The sequence below is a fragment of the Eleutherodactylus coqui genome, chromosome 4, assembly GCF_035609145.1.
Source record: "Eleutherodactylus coqui strain aEleCoq1 chromosome 4, aEleCoq1.hap1, whole genome shotgun sequence".
In the NCBI taxonomy this organism is placed as follows: domain Eukaryota; kingdom Metazoa; phylum Chordata; class Amphibia; order Anura; family Eleutherodactylidae; genus Eleutherodactylus; species Eleutherodactylus coqui.
Genome location: NC_089840.1, coordinates 87415647 through 87435209, shown reverse-complemented (window position 1 = coordinate 87435209; position 19563 = coordinate 87415647). Strand labels below are relative to the sequence as shown.

Genomic DNA, 19563 nt, shown 5'->3' with positions numbered 1-19563 from the left:
CTCGAGACATCTCCTTTAATTCTTGTAGTCAGATCTACCACAGCATAAAAGTGATCTAAGAAAAGCATATCGTCAGCTGATTTCTGTGACCTCCCTTGCACTCAGCACAGCAATTCTTTAAGTACTCCCAAGGGAGCTGTAGTCTGAGCATACAACCTGTGGATGCTGGTGATTGCTAGTCATTGGAGACCTCAAAGCAATCAACTAGTAAGCTTGCCAGCTGCAGGGTAAATGAATCTCAGAATTGGTAGATTTGCTTTATATATATATACATTTATATTTACTATAACATAGGTTTCTATATAATTGCTGTATGGCTTTACCCATGTAAACCTTAAGGCAGGTGCATTCAGACACATAAATGACTCCTACAGTTGACTTGTTATGTGTTGTATAAATTTGATTATGTAATTCAGTTTTGGTTGACATTGTGACAGGATGGTAGGAGTTGTAGTGGATAGCAGGAGTCTCCCAGACTCCTATCATTCTGGGTCACTTGCTGGATAACTAGTTGCTCCAGTGGGTGGATGTGCAGTGTCTGTCTGCTGTAGATGCATACACCCCAGTGATCTGTTTAGATGGGCCGATTATCATTTAAACGAGCAAATGAGTAAATGATGTCACTGCTGGCTCGTTCGTTCATGCAGCCTGCTTAGACAGACAGAGGCATTGTTGGGTTGTTCAAACGAGAATTGTTTAGTTTTTCACATTTGCTGTATACGTGACTGAGAAGGACTGAACAAGTGCTCTTTAAAATCAAATGATTATTGAACAAGCCGACAATGATATTTATGCCTGAAGAAAACGAACGACGATCGAAAAGTGAACAATTATTGTTCATCATTCAGTCATTGGAGTGAGCTTAGACTGAACGATTATCATCCACTTTCACTCCTTTGAATGATTTTTTTGAACTATAATCGTTCCTTTTAAAAGCACCTTAAGCTGTGGGAGCTGCTACACTGTGCCAAAACCCGTGTGAGTGCAGGACTAATATCTAGACTTGTGCTGCTTATATTTTAGGCTGGGGGGGGGCGAATTAGCTCACCACTTGGTAGTGAGGGACATTTATGGTAAGTTAGAGCCGGATGGGCAGGCCTTTATTTGTATTTTAAAACGGATGTTTGCATTGCTGCACCTCAAGCCAAGAAAGAAAAACAAATGTTGTTTTTGTGTTTGAAAGACCCGTGTTCAGACAGTACTAAAGGTGTGACCCGTGGTGTATATCCAGGGCTATCCCAAGCTAATCCCCTTCACAACATAATCCTGGAGAAAGAGCAGTTCCACATATATAGGAGCCTCTCATAGCAGATTTCAGCCAGGTTTGTTTCCTTTTTTCTCTGGTTAGATGACTATTCATTAGGAAGTCCTTTAAAATTTGCCCTTTCCGAAACGTAACATCAGGTTGATCAGTTGGCCGATATTTACGTACAATGGTATGTCTATACGGTATCCTGTATTGTAGATCCATCAAAAGTACCAATGTATCCTACTGTAGTGTCCCAGAACCAAAGTTCTCGCTACACCCGAGTGCAAGGTTGCACTGTCTTATATTTGCAAAACCTTGCATAAGCTCAGACTATGCAGAGATAAAAGGGTTAAATTGTACAGATGAGATGTGATTTTGGTTATCAAGCAGACCCTCAGCAAACTTGGTTTTCAGGATTTACCACATTCAAGTTTCTAGCTTGAGGTGTTTTGAGCACTGATCAGCTAGTCTCATGAAAGTGCACAAGCTTAGCTCCCCCTCCCTTCTCCTCTTTCAGGGGCTGTGTAGCATAACCACACCCACTCAATACTACACAGCTATCTCTCCACTCTCTTTCTAAATACCTGCTGGTCCCATTTCCCTTCACTGCTGATAAGAGTAGAAAATTCAGGTCCTCCTGATCTTCTCCACCATCCTCCCACACTATCATACAGCCCTCTGTAATAGCTCGGTGGAAAGACACTGAATACAGCCTCACAGTGAGGGAGCAGGCTAGGGAACGAGCTGTCAGTTTACTCTGTCTGACAGAATTTGCTAAAACTTCAGTCCTCCAGTGTCTTGGAAAACATTACAACATAGAAATCAAACAATCAGAAATTTTTAATGAAAAACAAAAAGTCCTCATTTCCAAAAACACATTGATATAAAAAAGAGAGCAAAGGTTTACATAGCCTTTAATAAAAGGGTGGACACAAATACTTAGTGGAGGTTTTATTGCAGCAAAACTAATCAAGGATTTTTACCTTATAGAATATTAGCATCAGATCATCCAACTTTCCATGGAGGTCACCTAATCAAGCGTTAATGGAATAAGTATAAGTGATGACAATATTTTAAAATTAATCACTTTACAACACAAAATCATTACGGTAAAGGGTATTCCCATCATTTAATGTTATGGCACTGGGGTATGCTATACCATTATCATCTATGAGGGTGTGACCTCTAGAACCCCTGCCAATTTGGAGAAAAAAAGGAAAGAGGTACCTTCACCAGTTCTTCTGCACAGTGATGCTCCTGCCTTCCCATTGTGCAAGCGGATGGTGCAGTGTTGTAGTTCCTTGCACAGCAGGGGGACAGGAGCATGGCTGTGTACAGAAAATCACTGAATGGGCTGCACTGCTAGACCCCATTGAGTAAGTGATGGCAAATCCTTGTAATATGCTAGTACTTACTTTACTTTTAAAATTCTATTGATATACCATTTTACTGCCTAAAACTCACACTGCAAATTGAGTACCCAACACAATACGAGTATATGTTTGCCTTCTGATTTTACATTCATTCCTTTTTTAGCCAACCAGCAGAGATAAAATCAGAATAGATTTTATCTATATATATATATAAAGGTGAAAGCCCTCACTCACTAACTGACTCGCCTCCAATTCTCTAACTTCCCGCTGTCGTACAAACATGAAATTTGTCATGAACTTTAGGTCCTAAATAGGAAAAGAAAAGGGGTCACAACTCGAAAATTCAATGCTAAGTGCAAAAGTATTGGTGTCCCTGTGTAATGTACCAAATCTAATTCTCTAACTTCCTGATGTTGTACAAACATGAAATTTGGGATGATCATTCTTTAGGTCTTAAATAAGAAAAGTAAAGAGGTCACAACTTGATTATTCAATGCTAAGTGCAAAAGTATTGGCACCCCTATGAAATGTAGCTTCCCAGTGTCATACAAATGCAACACCCCAGAGGGGTACCCCGGACACTTGACTAACTTGAGAGCTGGGAGGGTATAGTGTTGGCATGTTTAACATAAATAATTGAACCTAAGTCTCTTAAAGTACAAAGACATGTTGACAGAATTCTGCATAAAGTTACTACTCCTGTAATAACAAGAAGCATTACCCAAAGCTGTACAATTCTATCGACAGGCAATACTCACCACATATGGTGATCTGTTTTGCGTATGATGTAGTTAAATGAACAATGTTTGGTGTTTGTTTTAGAAACTTTTTGATTTCATGGAAGAGCTGAAGAACATATCGGGCATGAAGTTTCTGAAATGTGAAGAGTTGATATTGTAAAATAGAAGTAATTATGTAATACAAACTATTTAATTACATTAATGCATCACATATTGTATTGTTCAGATATATCCTTTGAGGCCATATGTCATTTGTAGTCATTTATTAACCCTTTTAATGCTAATGATTTATAATATATCTAGATATTAAACGAGTGCTGAGACGAGAAAACTAAAGCTACAGCTTTGGTTATCGTATAATTTAAAGCATAGTACTGGCTGTAATTCTTAGAATAAAGCACTAAATAAGTAAGCATCAGTATTAACCCTCTCCAATGCAATTTCCATGCCACCCTCGCACTCCCCAGCTCTTATTTATTTAGAGTGGGAACAGATTGTGGATTCTTTGGAATTACTCAACAGAAACACATTAAAATGAGCTGCCGTGATAACTTTATTAGCAATTTTTTGAAAATGAACAATTTTCAATCCAGTGTCGGCCCTCGTTCAACATTAAGACTTTCCTGCATAGCTCTGATTTCGGATAAAGGCCGATACATGTTTTTAACAGTATACAGAACAGAGCTCCAATGTTGGAGGCTGTTCTGCATATGCATGCTACAGTATACATGACAGCGCTCCGATGGACATCAAAGCGCTGTCCTGCATAGTGTTAGAAATGTGTCGGAGAGGAGTGAAGCATGGCACTGGACCAGTAGGGGTATTTAAGAGGTAAGAACTTTGTTTATATTATTGTATTTAATTTTCCCCCTTGGATACATTTTGCCTGATTCCAGAAAATCCCTTTAATGATGGATTGATCGGGTGAGCCCTAGTAGTAGAAATCATTTTAATGTACTTACTCATTACATCAGTGAGTTTACCTTTTCTTGCTTGAAAGCACGGAGAAGGGTATTTGTATCAGACACAGATAAAGGGAACGAAAGCCGTGGTCCATCATAAGAATCAGGAACTTCAATCATCTCATAAGCCATAAACTTATTTTGCCCTTCTCCCGAAGAGTTGACTATGTTGGAAATCAAGTCTGGAAGTTGAAGAATTAATGTTTAGAGATGAGCGAGCCTACTCGGCCACGTCCCTTTTTCACCCGAGTACCGCGATTTTCGAGTACTTCCGTACTCGGGCGAAAAGATTCGGGGGGCGCCGTAGGTGAGTGGGGGGTTGCAGCGGGGAGTGGGTGGGAGAGGGAGGGAGAGAGGGCTCCCCCCTGTTCCCCGCTGCTACCCCCCCACTCTGCCACGCCTCCCCCCGCCCCCCGAATCTTTTCACCCGAGTACGGAAGTACTCGAAAATCGCGGTGCTCGATCGAGTAATTACTCGAAATGAGTATGTTCGCTCATCTCTATTAATGTTACATTCATTTTTGGGACCCTGCTTTCAGAATAAGTCATTCTTACCTGGGCCTGGGTGTTGCTCAGTCATCTGTGCGTAGTGGTCCATCATGAAAGTAAAAAATTTGGAGAGCTGGAAAACAAATTATGTGGAAAGAATTGAGCAGTGAAATAATAACTGAAGCTGGACACTAAACGTCCCTATCAATATTTTTCTTCAGTAGAGAAGAGGGAAACAAGCCACTGCCAGACACTTCTGACAGAGGCTTAAAGGGGTTTTCTGGGGAAAATACTATTGGTGACCTATCCTCAGGATAGGTCATCGATAGTTGATCGGCTGGGGTTTGCCACTTGGGAATGCGACTGAACAGCTGATTCTACGTCTGGTGACAGTGCCACAAATACACCAGGGTCAGAGTAGAGGACGCTGTTCTGACCCCTGTGTAGAGGTCGGCACTTGTAACTACAGGCATGGCTCCCATTGATTTTGTAGTCCCGAGCGTCTGATCCCAGACAATCAACTACTAATGATCTATACTGAGGATAGGTCACCAATAGAATTTTTGCCAGAAAACTCCTTTAAAGGTATGTTCACATGCTGAAGATGTGTTGTGGATTTTCTGCCTCAGAATTGTCTGCAGTGTATTAGAGTAGCAGAAAAGTGAATGGGATTTTCAGAAACTCCATTCACATATTGCTGGAAAAAATGTGTAACGTAAATAGAAATGCGGTGTGGATTTTCAGTGTGAATTTCACATATTCAAATGAGGGGGTGAATGTGCACCAAAATCTGTCAAAATACATGTTACTAGCAGATTTTGATGTGGATTTTGGGGTGGATACATACTAAAATCTGCAGTGTATTTTCCACTGCACAAAAAGCCTATGATGTACAAGAGGCCAGAAAGTCCTTTGTTCTGGTGGCAATCAAATTAGTCAGTGACAGGGGGATGCTAATTGACCCCTGCTGGTGTGGCTTCACGCCATAGATATTTCCCATAGACATCCTGACTGCAAAGTTCATATCAAAAGGAAAACTTTTAATAAGAGTAGAGGCCCATTTGCACACAATGAGTTATCATTCAAATGACCACAGATGAGCGATAATCGTGGCGCATAAACGCGCACATCATGCACTTTTCGTCTAAACGATGATTTTAAAGTGAGCTTAAAATCCATCGTTCAGCCACAGAGAGATAAAGTATCTATCAACAGACCGCACACTGGGAGATTACAGTGTATTTTTCCGGCAGCCCCTGTGAGAACAATACAGCTGTGTGCAGAGCTCAGACCACATGCTGGGCTTTTCAAACAGCTCTCAGAGGCCCTTATACATGCAAATGAAGATGATGAAGTGTTAATGGACATTGGTGTCCATTAACACTTTATGTAAAATGATCGCTAAAACTTTCAATCGTTTAAAAGATTGTCTTTGCATGTAAATAGGCCTTTATTCGTTGTGTAAAGGTCCCAGCCAGATTTTAATTATATTTTCAAAATCAGGCAGGCCCTGATTCTACATCTACACGCATCGAGGTACAGCCCCTGCGAACACTCCAAAATGGCATTTCTTCATACTGGGGCATAATGACCGTGTCATGCTTGATATCAATGAATAGATAAAATCATGACTAGTAATATGCCAGGCTTATATTCCTAATTGGAGGGCCTCTTATCGAGATATGTGGAAAATAGAGAATTATGTTTTTTCCACAAGGGATGCATGGCCCCACCCCAAACCTCCTGAATGACATCAGAGGGGACAGGGGAAGGTGTATACTCAGGGACCCTTTATAATTTGGAACTCCACAGATTTAAATTGTCAGACCTACGGAGATACGCCCAGCGTAAGGACTGCCCCATTTTTGCTTTCTGTGACTCCGCACAAGATCAGAACCTTGCTCCGTGTATGTCAAATCTGGTATTTTTCCTTTATTTTCCTCAGTTTATTTTAAAACACTGTTTGTTGTGTATACCTCTTATACTCCCATGTAACAACCTTTTCTGTATATCCTCTGTACATATATATATATATATATATATATATATATATATATATATATCTGCCTGGTAGTCTTTTTCTACATTAAATCTACAATTTATTAGTCAGCTTTGTCCATTTTAAAACTAATCATAACTCGTAGATTGTGTTCATAATTCGTAGTCTGGGTTCCAGTTTACTTGTAACAAGGTGGTGGTGGCAAAGTGTATTTGTGTGGGTATTGCAGGGCACTGAGTCATTAGAACGGAGCAGGGGTGGTCTAAGCTTCCGGTCTGCATGCATGTAGAAGACAGGGAAAGCTGGGTACAGATCCACCTGTATTTTAACAACTCCACGCTTACAACCCTACTAGAATGATCGATTGAGGCTCTGCCATGACAAGGGGTCATAGCGGCAAGAGCGCTCCGAACAGCCGATTTGTGACAGGGCCCTAGGACTGTATGCACATGGACAATTTTCCAATGAGAGTTCTTTCAGATTCTGTAATGGACTAGGTATGGTGTGGTAAAAGGGTATGGTGTGGAGCCTGGGACCCTCAGGTTAGTGAAGCCACCCTTCCACATAACATAAGAACTACAACCCTTGCTAGCCTGCTGTTTTAACCCCCGGTGCACCACATAAGGGTTGTAGTTTTACTGCAAGTATCAGACAATTTAATGTTGCTGTTGAGCTTAAACCTAACTTTGATGATTTTTGAAGGATGGTTAATAATTCTTAGAACACCGCAACCTGTACCTTTGTTCAAGCGGTAGAACAATACTTGTATAGTGAATATAAATGCCACTGACCTGCAGCTGGGCCTGTTCATCTGCATACTCGATAGACTGAAATATATTAAGTGTGTAACGCCTTCTCATTTCTAATCTCGCCATGTAGAAACGATACCATCTCTGTATCAAAACTGCTGCTTTAATTGCTAGTAGAAATAAGAAAACTGGATTAATAAGAAGAAAAAAATAAGGTAATTATAGCAGTAAATCAGTATATCTGGGTCATAAAAAACGTAACGTAAAGCAGTTGTCAGAGCCAAAATGCAAGACTCCCATATTCTCTTATGGGAAATCTGGTGACATAAAGCACATTTTTATTCATTAAGATGTTTTGTCTAGATTGAGATATCGTTGGGAAACATCCAGCTTGTTTCAACTCTTTCTATTGTGGTATTATATGTAGGAAAATATACAGCTGGTTTTACATAGAAGCAAATGACTTAAAAGTCCCAGTCACACTGTGTGCTTTATTAACCTCTAAAGAATGCGGCCCTTTTTTAAAATTTTTGGCTTTTCCTCCTAACTTTCTAAAAATAACTCTTTTATTTGTCCATCCACGTAGCTGTCTGAGGGCTTGTTTTTTGCGGGACGATCTTTTGCAGGACCATCTTTTTCAATGGTACTAGTTAATGTACCATAAAATGTACTGAAAAACGTTTAAAAAATTCTAAGTGGATTGAAACGGAAAAAAAAGCAAGTTCACCATTTTGGGGTGTCTTGATTCTGCGGCATACACATTGCAGCAAAAATGACATGAGGACTTTATTCTATGAGTGAGTACATGATACAAAATTAATATAGTTTTTTTTTACTGTACTACTTAAAAAAATTATATATCTTTGGAAAAAAATTAAATTATTTTATGCCACCATAAATTTAACATTTTTCTGTCAACATAGTTGTGTGAGGTCTTGTTTTTTGTGGGGCACTCAGTAGTTTCTATTGGTACCATTTTTGAGTACATACAATTTAAATTGCTTTTTATTAAACATTTTCTTGGAGGTGGGGTGACCAAGAAAGCGCAATTCTGACACTATTTTATTTCTGACAATGTTCACAGTGCGGGGTAAATAATGCGTTACTTTGATAGATCAGACTTTTACAGATGCAGCGATACCAAATATATTTAGTTTTTTTATTATAGATATGAGAAAAGGGTTTTTCTCTAAATTTTTATTACCTTTAATTTTTTTTATAATTAATAAACTTTTTTAAAACTAATTGTTACATTTTGTTTTTAGTCCCCACAGGGGATTTGAACTTGCAAACATTTGATCGCTTTTGCAGTGTAATGCAGATAACCATAGGATTACACAATACCACAATTTGACAAGCAGTCAATCAAGCCATGCCATAGGCATGATTTGATAGACAATTTGCAATGGGAACCTTCAGAAGGCTCCGGCTGGCATGGAAACCGAGCGGCACCGCTCGATCTCATCACTTAGGGCACTGTTCGGGACCCATGAACTCCGATCAAGGTATTTAAATGCTACTGTCAGAATTGTCTGCGGCATTTAAAAGGTTAACAGCCACGATCAGTATAAGCAGTGACACCGGCTGTTCTGAGCCTGTATCAGCTGTCGAAGACAGCCGACACTCACATTGTATAGAGCGGGATTGACCCCTGCTGTAATGATCCTATATGTGATTACTGTGTTAGAGCAAAAAGATAAGTTTTTTGGGGAACACTGTACAATTCAGAGGAGGCTCTAGTACCCTGTTGGGCTGTCTCCAGCCTGAATACATGATGAGTTGAGAAAGGAGTTGAAAGAAGAGTGGAGAGAGAGAAGTTGAGAGAGATGTAGGAAGTGGAGAGATGGTCTGCCGCTCATGCCAGAACCAGCCATAACAGGAAACTTCCTTCTTATGGAGTATGGAAACCCAGACATGACGGAAACGCGTGGGAGTGCAGCGCAAGAACCGCATGTAACCGGAGGGAGAGAAGCCGCAAGTGTACAAGAAAAGTGAGTGCCTGGAAGTAAAGAGAGTTTGGCCAGGAGAAAGATCCTACAGATAACTAGGACTGTGGATGCTTAATGCCCTGGGAATCCTCACTGCTTCAACACTGTGCAAGCTGTTTTGTTCAAGAACTGTTTTATTGTTACTCCAACAAGAGTTTAAGTAAATGGACAGGACCGAATGTTCCCAGTTCTCGGTCAGAAAATACTCTCCGTGTGTGGACTACTTGATTCAAGTTAGGTAATCCGCCACAGAAGAAAGAACGTTGGCATCATAGTGACAAATAGGACTAAAAGGTAACTCGGGTTACTGAATGCTGGTCTCTCCCAGTAGTAACAGGGTCAGGTTCCTAGCCACCCGTAGGGAGGAGATGGTAGAGCACCATGACGAGGTTTTTTCTCTACCTCGCTGTCTCACCGCTTGAGGGGGCTGCTCCTCGGATGCTGCAGTAGGATTCAACTTTTTGTTAAGGATAAATTCCACACACAAATTTGTGAAAAATTGCCATTTTTACTGATACAAGTGTTCAAGGGCAGATACATAGACCAGTTCCCAGCAACATGCAGAGTGAAAATGACAAAAGGGCGAGGTAACAGGTGCAAAATACTGATGAACAGCCACTCCCACACCCATAACGTATTGAAGGAGTGGCTGCTGTACTTGCAGACTGATAAAGCTTGTATAGGGTGCAATGCCACTACTACATGTAGTGCACCACGCAGGCTTAAAGCACCATTAGTTCCACCCATACTATTAGATAATTCAGGCTGCCCCACACAGATAAGTTATCCAGGACCAGAGGGTCACTTTAACTTGAATGCAGCAGGAGAGAGACATACAGGGGTGGACAAAAATATGGAAACATCATACGAAATGCATGAGATCTTAACCATTAGCACTGAGCTGCCCTCTTGACCCCTGCTTGGCTGAGAGCTTTCCCAACAAATTTGTGTTTACTTCACCTCTTGCTCTGCTCTGGGTGGTTTGGGAAGCCAGCTGGTAACAGCAGCTGAGTGGCTCAAACCCCTGACCAATGGAGCCTTGTTACTCGGGCAGATGTTCACTTCTGCCCGGCAGCATCTGTGTCATATTACCTCCACTTAAAATCCGTCTTTACATGTCTTATTGAAATAGGATTTATAATCCCATGTGATTTGGGCATGCAATTTGTAGTATTTCCATATTTTTGTCCACCCCCAGTATAAAAGAATTTTGTATCAGTAATTTCATCACCTTAATCCTAATATCTACAAGCAAACAAATATTGAAGGGGCCACAGATTCTGATCACTCAGTAGAATCATAGCCAATGTTGCTGGCGACAAGTTCTCTATATGGAATAGAATGAATGATAAAGCAAGCCCTTCAACTTCAGCTAATGATAGTTTGCTCTTCTGCTAGAAATAAACTGGATTGTAACTATAATTTACCTTAAGGCAAGAAGTAAACACAAGGGATAGAAGCAGCACAAAACAAGCAAGCACTTCCCACAACAAGAGACAAGATAGCACTTGTTTTAGTGTGTAATAGGTGAAAAGTGATGCCAAATAATAAAATAACACATAGCTCAGAGCACACACGTCTAATTTGTTTTGGCTCACATTCCCTCCAGGTACAAATGTGTGAAGTAACATTATTTACCCTTAACGAGGTTCTTTGAAATCCTGCACGACTGCTACTTTTACTAGCTAGGACTTCACTTTCTTCCACCCTTTACTTGTATAGTATAGCATTATGTACAGGGTCTCAAAAGTGTGGAAACGCCTGTATAGAATGAAAATGGTTTGGCAGATAGTGATCCAATTATTTATACAAGCTGTAGGGGAAGAGGGTAAACTTGTTAGGCAATGTCACCAACATGACGGCCATTTGAATCCTGCCATCTTGGATTCAACTCTAGTGGGAAGTAGGTGTGATATAGCAAACTGGCAGAGAATTCCACCAGACAAACAATGGTGTACTTGATTATAACAGAACTTTTTTTTGTTTTCATGTTAATACTATGATTTTTCTCCACTGCAGACAATGTGAATGATGGCGTTATCTCAAGCAGAATTCGAAATTGTCCTTCTGTTAGGTGAACGAAGCATGTTATCACTGCAGATTTCAATCAACACCATTCAACCAGACCTCCCATTACCCACAGAACAGTTGGCTAACTTCTTTACAAATTTCCTCAAGTATGTGGGGTTATCGGTGATTCTATTTGTTGACCTCACCATTCAGCACCTGACAGGAAAAACAAGGCTTCATCTAAAGTTGCTGTGTTGCCCATTCTGCCAATTCTATCTGACGGTCTGGGTTGTCCTCCGTCAATTAGTAAGGATGCCATTTATGCATAGAAAAAACTTGCTACATTTATTCTCTATATGGAAGTTTCCATATTTTTGAGACACCTTGCAGAATGGCATAATTATACTTGCTTACTTTTAAGAAATGACTTTAGGGAGAAAGTATCATGTCAAACTTCTCATGATCAGCTTAGTTCTACCTGAAAATACTAAGGCCATGCCCGTTTCACACCCAGATGGCAGAGAGGTTCCCTAACAGTTAATATCTTCTTCAGACAGTTCTTGCTCATGCAGAATAATAACTTTACTGTGCAGTTTATAACCTTTTCACACAGTTTCCTAAATGCTATAAAGTTTTTAACAGTTTCTACAGTGAAAATTTCTATACACCGGTTGAACCTGTAAGGTGGCTCTTGGCACTTGGAATCACATGCTCCCTGCTACTCCTCCAATAATCTCTTAGATCATAAACTAATGATAAGACTCTAATTGCCCCGCTATTGCACACCTCAACTTGATTCATACTAGCTTACTCTACTTTAGTGTTAAGGGGAGCTCTCAGTTATGGAGTCTCTCCTTTTCCACTGGCACCTATAACTTTGACAGTGCCATCAGGCCATCTTGCAGCTTCCTCTCCTACTGCGTCACTACTATAGTTCTGCTTTCTAAGAACCTTTCCAATGCCCAATAACATTTTGGTGCCAAAAACCCAGCTCAAACACCTCGTGCATCAAACCATGACCCCCTCCCCACGTTACACACTCTGTGGGTCCTAATGATCTTGCCTCCAGTAACATGGTATCCTTATATGTTCTCTGCCACCATGTTGGTACCGGGATGGAGGCTTAATTTGGGCCCAAGGAGAGAACAACCAACCAGACTCTCATGTGCCTACATTAAGGGCTCACTCACACAGGTGAGTGAGCCCTGTATGCACATAATATGCGTTGCCAAAAGCCCGTTGATTTCTATTGGGCCATTCACACTTATGGTTTTTTTCACATGCGTATTACACGACAGATGGAGACAGAGCAACACGCATTTATGAAAGTGAACTTTACTTAATGAAAGTACCTTTTTGCATTATTTCACTCCATAGGAGGGTTAGAGTACTTCAATATTACATTAGAACATCATACCTAATCACGTGAAGCTACATTTGACAATCAGGGTACATGGCCTTTACACTTCTTTTCCTGAATCGGGCCTCAAGTCACATGACCAAGCTTAGTGTATTTGTTATATGCCCGATGCTGATTTCACTACCTGTAGACTAAACTAATACCACCCCAGTGGAGCTGTATCTTTACTCTCAAGACACCCGATGTCGCGGATGTACATTTAGCAATTTCTCTGAGGTCTACCTTGCTATGACACACTCTACTCTGACAGGGTCAGGTAGCTTAATAGAAAAAATGTAGGACTGGCAGCATATAGGGATGCAGTAGAAAAAAATGTATTACCCCATCACATATAGACAGCAACATTTCAGCCTTGCGGCCTTCTTAAGGCCGAAGCGCTGCTGTCTATATGTGATAGGGTAATAATTTTTTCTACTACATCCTTATATGCTGCCAGTCCAACATTTTTTCTGTTGGACTTCCTATAGGAGTTTGTGGTTTGAAACTCCTTGACTGGCTCTTGCATTTAGTGGCCTGACCCAGTGTGGGACACTATTGGTGCTGCTGGTACAACTCGTTTTTTGTATTCAGGGTCAGGTAGCTTGTTGCACACTCTCATCCATCATAAACATTAACATTACATTACACTTGTATTTGGTAGCAGCAAGACATCTATAATTTTACTCGGGTTTTACGCGATATTTACATGACTCCCTGGAACATGACCTCTTCTGCACCATAAAGGCCACGTCCATATACCCAGAATGCACAACGTTGTAGACATTACAGCTATTGAGGTCTCATGCTATCTTATGGTCTTGCTGTAGCATTACATAACAGTGCACTTCAAACATCAACACAGGGTAATGAAACAGACTTCGTTAATAAAGAAATAACCCTCCATGATTGGCGCAATCCAGAACCGTTTTACTTAAACTTTACTTGTAAATAAATGTCCAGGCTCACTTCTGGCTAATGTCCCAATGTACTACTCACAATTGAAGCTTATGTCAAAGCACTACAATCCACATGACTACTGTTTATATCCTTGCTACCTTAACAGCAGGCCTGCTGACTGTTGTACACACTGTGCAACTTTACTGAGGCCAGCTTTGCTTGCAGTGTCTTTCGCTGTTCGCAGCAGCTCCGATCTAGCTGCATCATCTTGGGCTCCATCTGCTCGTCCCTCCAACTTTGTTATCCAGTCATCAGAGCCCTTTTGGTCCTCTGCTTTTGGCCCCTAATCATCATAGCCCTTCTGGCCTTCTGCTTTCAGCCCCTCGCTCATCAAGGCCCTTTTGGTACTACTGCACTGCACCCAAGCATGGGAAAGACATTGCTCACACAGTTATGTGCCCAGCTGCCTCCGCCACTTCACTAACTGCTCTGGTGTGGTGGCTTCTCTCCCAGCTGCAATCTCCTACTCAGGAGCTGTGTCACAGATGCTGCTGCTGGGTCTCTCTCTCTGACATTGCTTAGGGTTGTGGCACAGCATTAAGCCCTATATATAGTGCCTGGGGTACCTGGAAAGTTTGAGGACCTTCTGGGTGTGGGGATTAGCGTGATGACATAACTTTGCTAAAAAGTCAATTTGGAGTAAACCAAAACCTACTAAAAAAGTCTTGGCTGTACCTACTAAAAGAAGGTGGTGTGGCTCAGCAGTTATCACTGTTGCCTTGCAGTACTGGGATCCTAGGTTTAAATCTGTCAACATCTGCATGGAGTTTACATGTTCTTCCAGTGTTTCATAATAATCCCCTTTATTTATATAGCACATATATATTATGCAGCAATGTACATCACTTGATATTTTCTGTCCCCAATGTGGCTCACTGTCTATATTCACCTTTTAGTATGTTTTTGGAGTGTGGGAGGAAACTCATACAAACACAGGGAGAACATACAAACTCCATGCAGATGTTGCCCTTGATGAGATTTGAACCTAGGACCCAGGCACTGCAAGGTAACAGTGCTAACCACTGAGTCATCATGCTTCTTCCTCCTCGATAAATGTATGCACTTTATAAATGATTCTAAAGAAGAAACCCACACAAGCATGGGGAGAAAATACAAAATTCATGCAGATGTTGTCCTGGGTCAGATTAGAGCCCCGGGTGCCAGTGGCATATTTTTAGATTTAGAATCACTTTTTTTAAAACTGTAGTTTTACATGCATAAATACCGGAAGAAAAAATGCTGCAAATACACCTACATAGTCGAAAGCTATTTTACCATATGCAGCAATGGAAAATGTAGATTCATGATTCTAACTGCATTTCATTTTATATGAAAACTTCATATTAAATATGGTTTTAACTAAAGTCTACTTTGGGTACTTACCCTTTTCCGATTTTTTGCCTTGATATTCAGTCTTGACTGATGTCCCACATCCCATGGCTTTAAATATAACTAGCTTGCACTACTATCAAACTTCTATGGCTCATAGAGTCCAAGGCTTCTTCTCACTGATGTTGTTCTAAGTCCTCTAGCCTGTTTGTCTTTAATTGCTTTGGTCTGTAATACAAAGGGAAGGAGGTGTGTCACACAAGGAGAATAGCGAGAAATTAAATTACATGGATTAGCAGAGTGGTTTCAAAGGGACTGCTGCATTGAAATCATTAAAGCTTGTTATGAAGCATCTCAAATGATGAGGATCTTGTATACCAGACTGCACTGAAACATCTGCTGGATATTACATCATTGCTATTACTGGAACTTGTCATTTATCAAATCAAGACATAGACCAGTGTGCATCTAGGTTTATGTGAAGCCCTTACTGTATAATGTTTTGTGGCAGAATTGTTCATTATGAACACTTTGTCCAGTCGAGAGCAGAACCATTAAAGGAAGTCTGTCACCACTTTTGGGCTACCAACTGAATACACTAGCAGATGCCCAATGATATGAAAAACATATATTAGTACCTTTATTATTTACCACTGAATCTTCACTCTCTAGATATAGTTCAGTATTTGGACCATGCTCTATATGCAAATTAGAGTTGGACCTCCAATGGGCATTCCCGCTATGCCTTCAGTTTGGGTCTCTCCCTGACCATTGACTTTTTCACAGTCACACGCATTGACCTTCGTCAGTGTAGCCAGGAAAGAGTCACAGCGAATGTACCTATTCGCTGAATGCGGTGCAACCTCGGTCACGCTGGAGCGCTTGACGTCTCCAATGGTTGGAGCTGGAGACGTCACAAAGTACTCAATGGGCACGGTTTCTTCATCAATAGGCAGGGAGAGAGACGGACTGAAGGCACAGTGGTAATGCCAATTGAACGGTGCAATTCTAATTTGCATATAGTGCGCGTCCCTATATCCGGAGAGCGAAGACACAGTGGAAAATAATAAAGGTACCAATATCTTCTTTATATCACTGGGCATCTGCTAGTGCATTCAGTTGGAAGCGCAAAAAGTGTTGATAGACTTCCTTTAAATATAGAGAAAACTGATGGAAAGGGCGGGTAGCTATATTTATTGAGCCACAATTAAATTTATTGAAATTCTTGCGATTTTGAAATAAAGGCAAGGGAAAAGAAGCAAGCATATGAGATGTTGCTTGGCACAGTTCTCACACTTAGAGTGGCTTCACATGCGTCTATTACATCTAATGCATTCCCTATGGTGTGCTCACATGTCCGTGTTTTACAGGCGTGCACCTGTAAAGATAGGACATGTGTGCACCATAGGGAATGCACGCATTGCCCTCAACGGAGCCGCGGCTGCTGCCTGCGGCTCCATTGAGGGCAATGGTCTTCTGGCACCCCTTAATTGTTTTTCAGGGAAGAGCTTTAAATATAAGCTCTTGTCTGAAAAAGAACCATTTTAGTGTAAAAAAAAATAAATAAATACTTACCTGTCCCCCACTGCCGTGTCCACCACGGGGATGAAGAACACATCTGCCACATGCGGCAGATGTTTTCTGCATCCCCGTGAAGAATAAAGAATTCCCTGCTGCACCTGTCACATCTGTGACAGATGTGGCAGAGGAATTCTAAATACCCACGGGGAATAAAGAATTCCCCACACATGACAGCTGCAGTAGAGGATCCAGCTGCCGGCACCCTGTAATTGTTTTTCAGGGAAGGATTTTAAATATAAGCCCTTCCCTGAAAAACAAGGCAAAGTAGTGTTAAAAATAAAAAAAAAACACATACTCACCTTTCTTCAGCTGCCGGGTCTTAGCCACGTCCTCTCTGCGCTGTCCCCGGCTCTGCAATGCAGTTCTTTCTGCAGCCGGGGAATTAAAATCCCAGCCTGCTGAAAGAGCTGCTTGTGATTGGCTGAGGTGCTCAGCGAATCACAGGCAGCTCTCGCAGAATGAATGACAGACGAGAGCTGCCTGTGATTGGCTGAGCGCCTCAGCCAATCACAAGCAGCCCTTCCAGCAGGTGGGAATTTTAATTCCCTGGCTGCTGAAAGAACTGCATTGCAGAGTCGGGGACAGCACAGAGAGGACGCAGCTGAGCCCCGGTAGCTGAAGGAAGGTGAGTATGTGGTTTTTATTATTTTTAACATGACTTTGCCTTGTTTTTCAGGGAAGGGCTTATATTTAAAGCCCTTCCCTGAAAAACAATTATGGGGTGCCGGCAGCTGGATCCTCTACCACAGCTGTCATGTGTGACACCTGCGGTAGGGAATTCTTCATCCCCGCGGGGGACACAGCAGCGGCAGACAGGTAAGTATATTTTGATATAGTTTCTATTTTACACTAAAATAATTGTTTTTCAGGGAAGAGCTTGTATTTAAAGCTCTTCCCTAAAAAACAATTAAGGGGTGCCGGCAGACCATTGCCTTCAATGGAGCCGCCGGCAGACCATTGCCTTCAATGGAGCCGCGGTTCAATTGAAAGCAATGTGCGCACCTGCATACACGTGTGTTTTTGCACGTACAGGGGTGCGCACATATGTACTATCTATGCACACACAAGCACACACTCGTGAAGCCACCCTTAGAAGGGTTGTCTACTTGTAAATTACTGAAGGCATGTTCTCAGGATACGTCATCAGTAGTAGATCAGTGGGGATCCATCTCTTGGGATCGTCGCTGATCAGCTGTTTGCTGGGCTGGCGCACTTGTGCGCTGTGCAGAGTTCTGCAGGAAGCAGACAGCTCCATCCCCACTGCAGTATTTCAAGCAGACAGCTCCATCCGCACTGCAGTATTTCACTGTGCGTTTTGTGCCTGAAAGTGCATATTCATTTGTGTGCGGCAGACAAACACACCCTGATTTAAATGGCTATTTAGTCTAGTGAGGTCCAGGCGTGTTCTTTTTCCAGTGGAATTGCACTGCTTTTCATTCATCTGCTTGCATGTGCATTTGTGCACCCCCCATAGACTTCTATGAGGACCTTTCGGGCAAAAATGAGCACAAAATAGAGCATGCTGCATTTTTTTTTGCGCAAAATTCATGCGCAAAATATGGTAATGTATACGAACCCATTGTGTATGGGTGCAAAAATGTTTGCAAGCACGCCTGTACGAAGCTGTTCTTAAGGCCGTACTAACCTATGATTATATGGCCCAGTTGCATAAGTTCTCAAAGAGTTTGCATACATTCTCTCTTACTAAATTTAACTGATATCTTCACACTTCCAGAGTCGTCTAAAACTGAGTAAGGTGTTAATCAATGTATAACACACTTTAAGCATATCTTACTGTACACTTATTGCAGTGTTTAGACTGCAAATCAGCATTTGGCTCTGAAAACTGATTATCGGGGTCATAGAGCTAAAGAAGTCAAGATTTGTTGGTTACTGGGACTCTCTTGATTAGGAGCAAGGATCAAGGCTGAGAAGAGTCACCCTTACCAATCTTTCAAATATTCCATTCACCAAAACTATACATTTATGAGAGAAAATAAAATTAGCCTTTATATCAGATGTGAAGAACCTGGAGTCCGAGAACCACATACAGCCTATTATGTCATTCATTGCAGCTGCTAATCATCTGGACACAGACATGTCTGGGTTTGGCTGGTCCTGTGTGCTTTCTATGTAGAACGAGAGTTCGACAAGTACTAATGGTGTACTCTGTTGTCATCTTTAGGTCATTTCTATATAAGACGAACAGTGTCCCTTGAATTTTGGCACCCCAGAAAGGAGTATATCAGCTAACGGAGGCTGTCTATGTATGTAGGGCTCTCCACCATAGCTTATCGGGATTGTGACGTTCTCGGCTTTTACCATAAGACACATACTTTAATAAGTAGAGAGCTACATGCATGGTCTGCTCCTCTCTGTAGTGCTGATTGATGGAGAAGGGGGTCACCCATTCTCCTGATAAGTGTAGGTTCTACATCCAGGACTCTCACTCATCAGACACTTATTTCTTCTTGGGAACCAAATTACTATAAACCCTACATTACAAATTGTGATCAGGTACAGGGCTTCTCTTAATTAGCCTTATTGGTGTAAAATATTATAAAAAAGGCAACCTTGTAAATCTTTAAGCAGTACATTATGATTATAGAAAATAAACTTGGAACAAGCAAGCGATATCAGTTCTTCTTACCTTGAATTTGGCATCATCTTCACCATATTCAGTTATTACATCACAGAGCTAGCAGATGTCAGACTTGATTAGATGAGACAGAAGTACT

General features: G+C 41.3%; 1 protein-coding gene across 1 annotated transcript in view; it reads right to left on the bottom strand.

Annotated features, from left to right (window-relative positions):
* Window positions 1–19563, bottom strand: part of PPEF1 (protein phosphatase with EF-hand domain 1) — a 43321-nt gene extending 23758 nt beyond the window's left edge. The window contains exons 1-7 of the mRNA XM_066598626.1: window positions 19476–19563; window positions 15299–15472; window positions 7604–7731; window positions 4880–4946; window positions 4346–4506; window positions 3381–3495; window positions 2233–2279 (exon numbers count right to left, since the gene is read on the bottom strand). Of these exons, the coding sequence (XP_066454723.1) occupies window positions 2233–2279; window positions 3381–3495; window positions 4346–4506; window positions 4880–4946; window positions 7604–7731; window positions 15299–15353 (573 nt within the window). The 5' untranslated portion in view covers window positions 15354–15472; window positions 19476–19563. The remainder of the gene's footprint in view (window positions 1–2232; window positions 2280–3380; window positions 3496–4345; window positions 4507–4879; window positions 4947–7603; window positions 7732–15298; window positions 15473–19475) is intronic.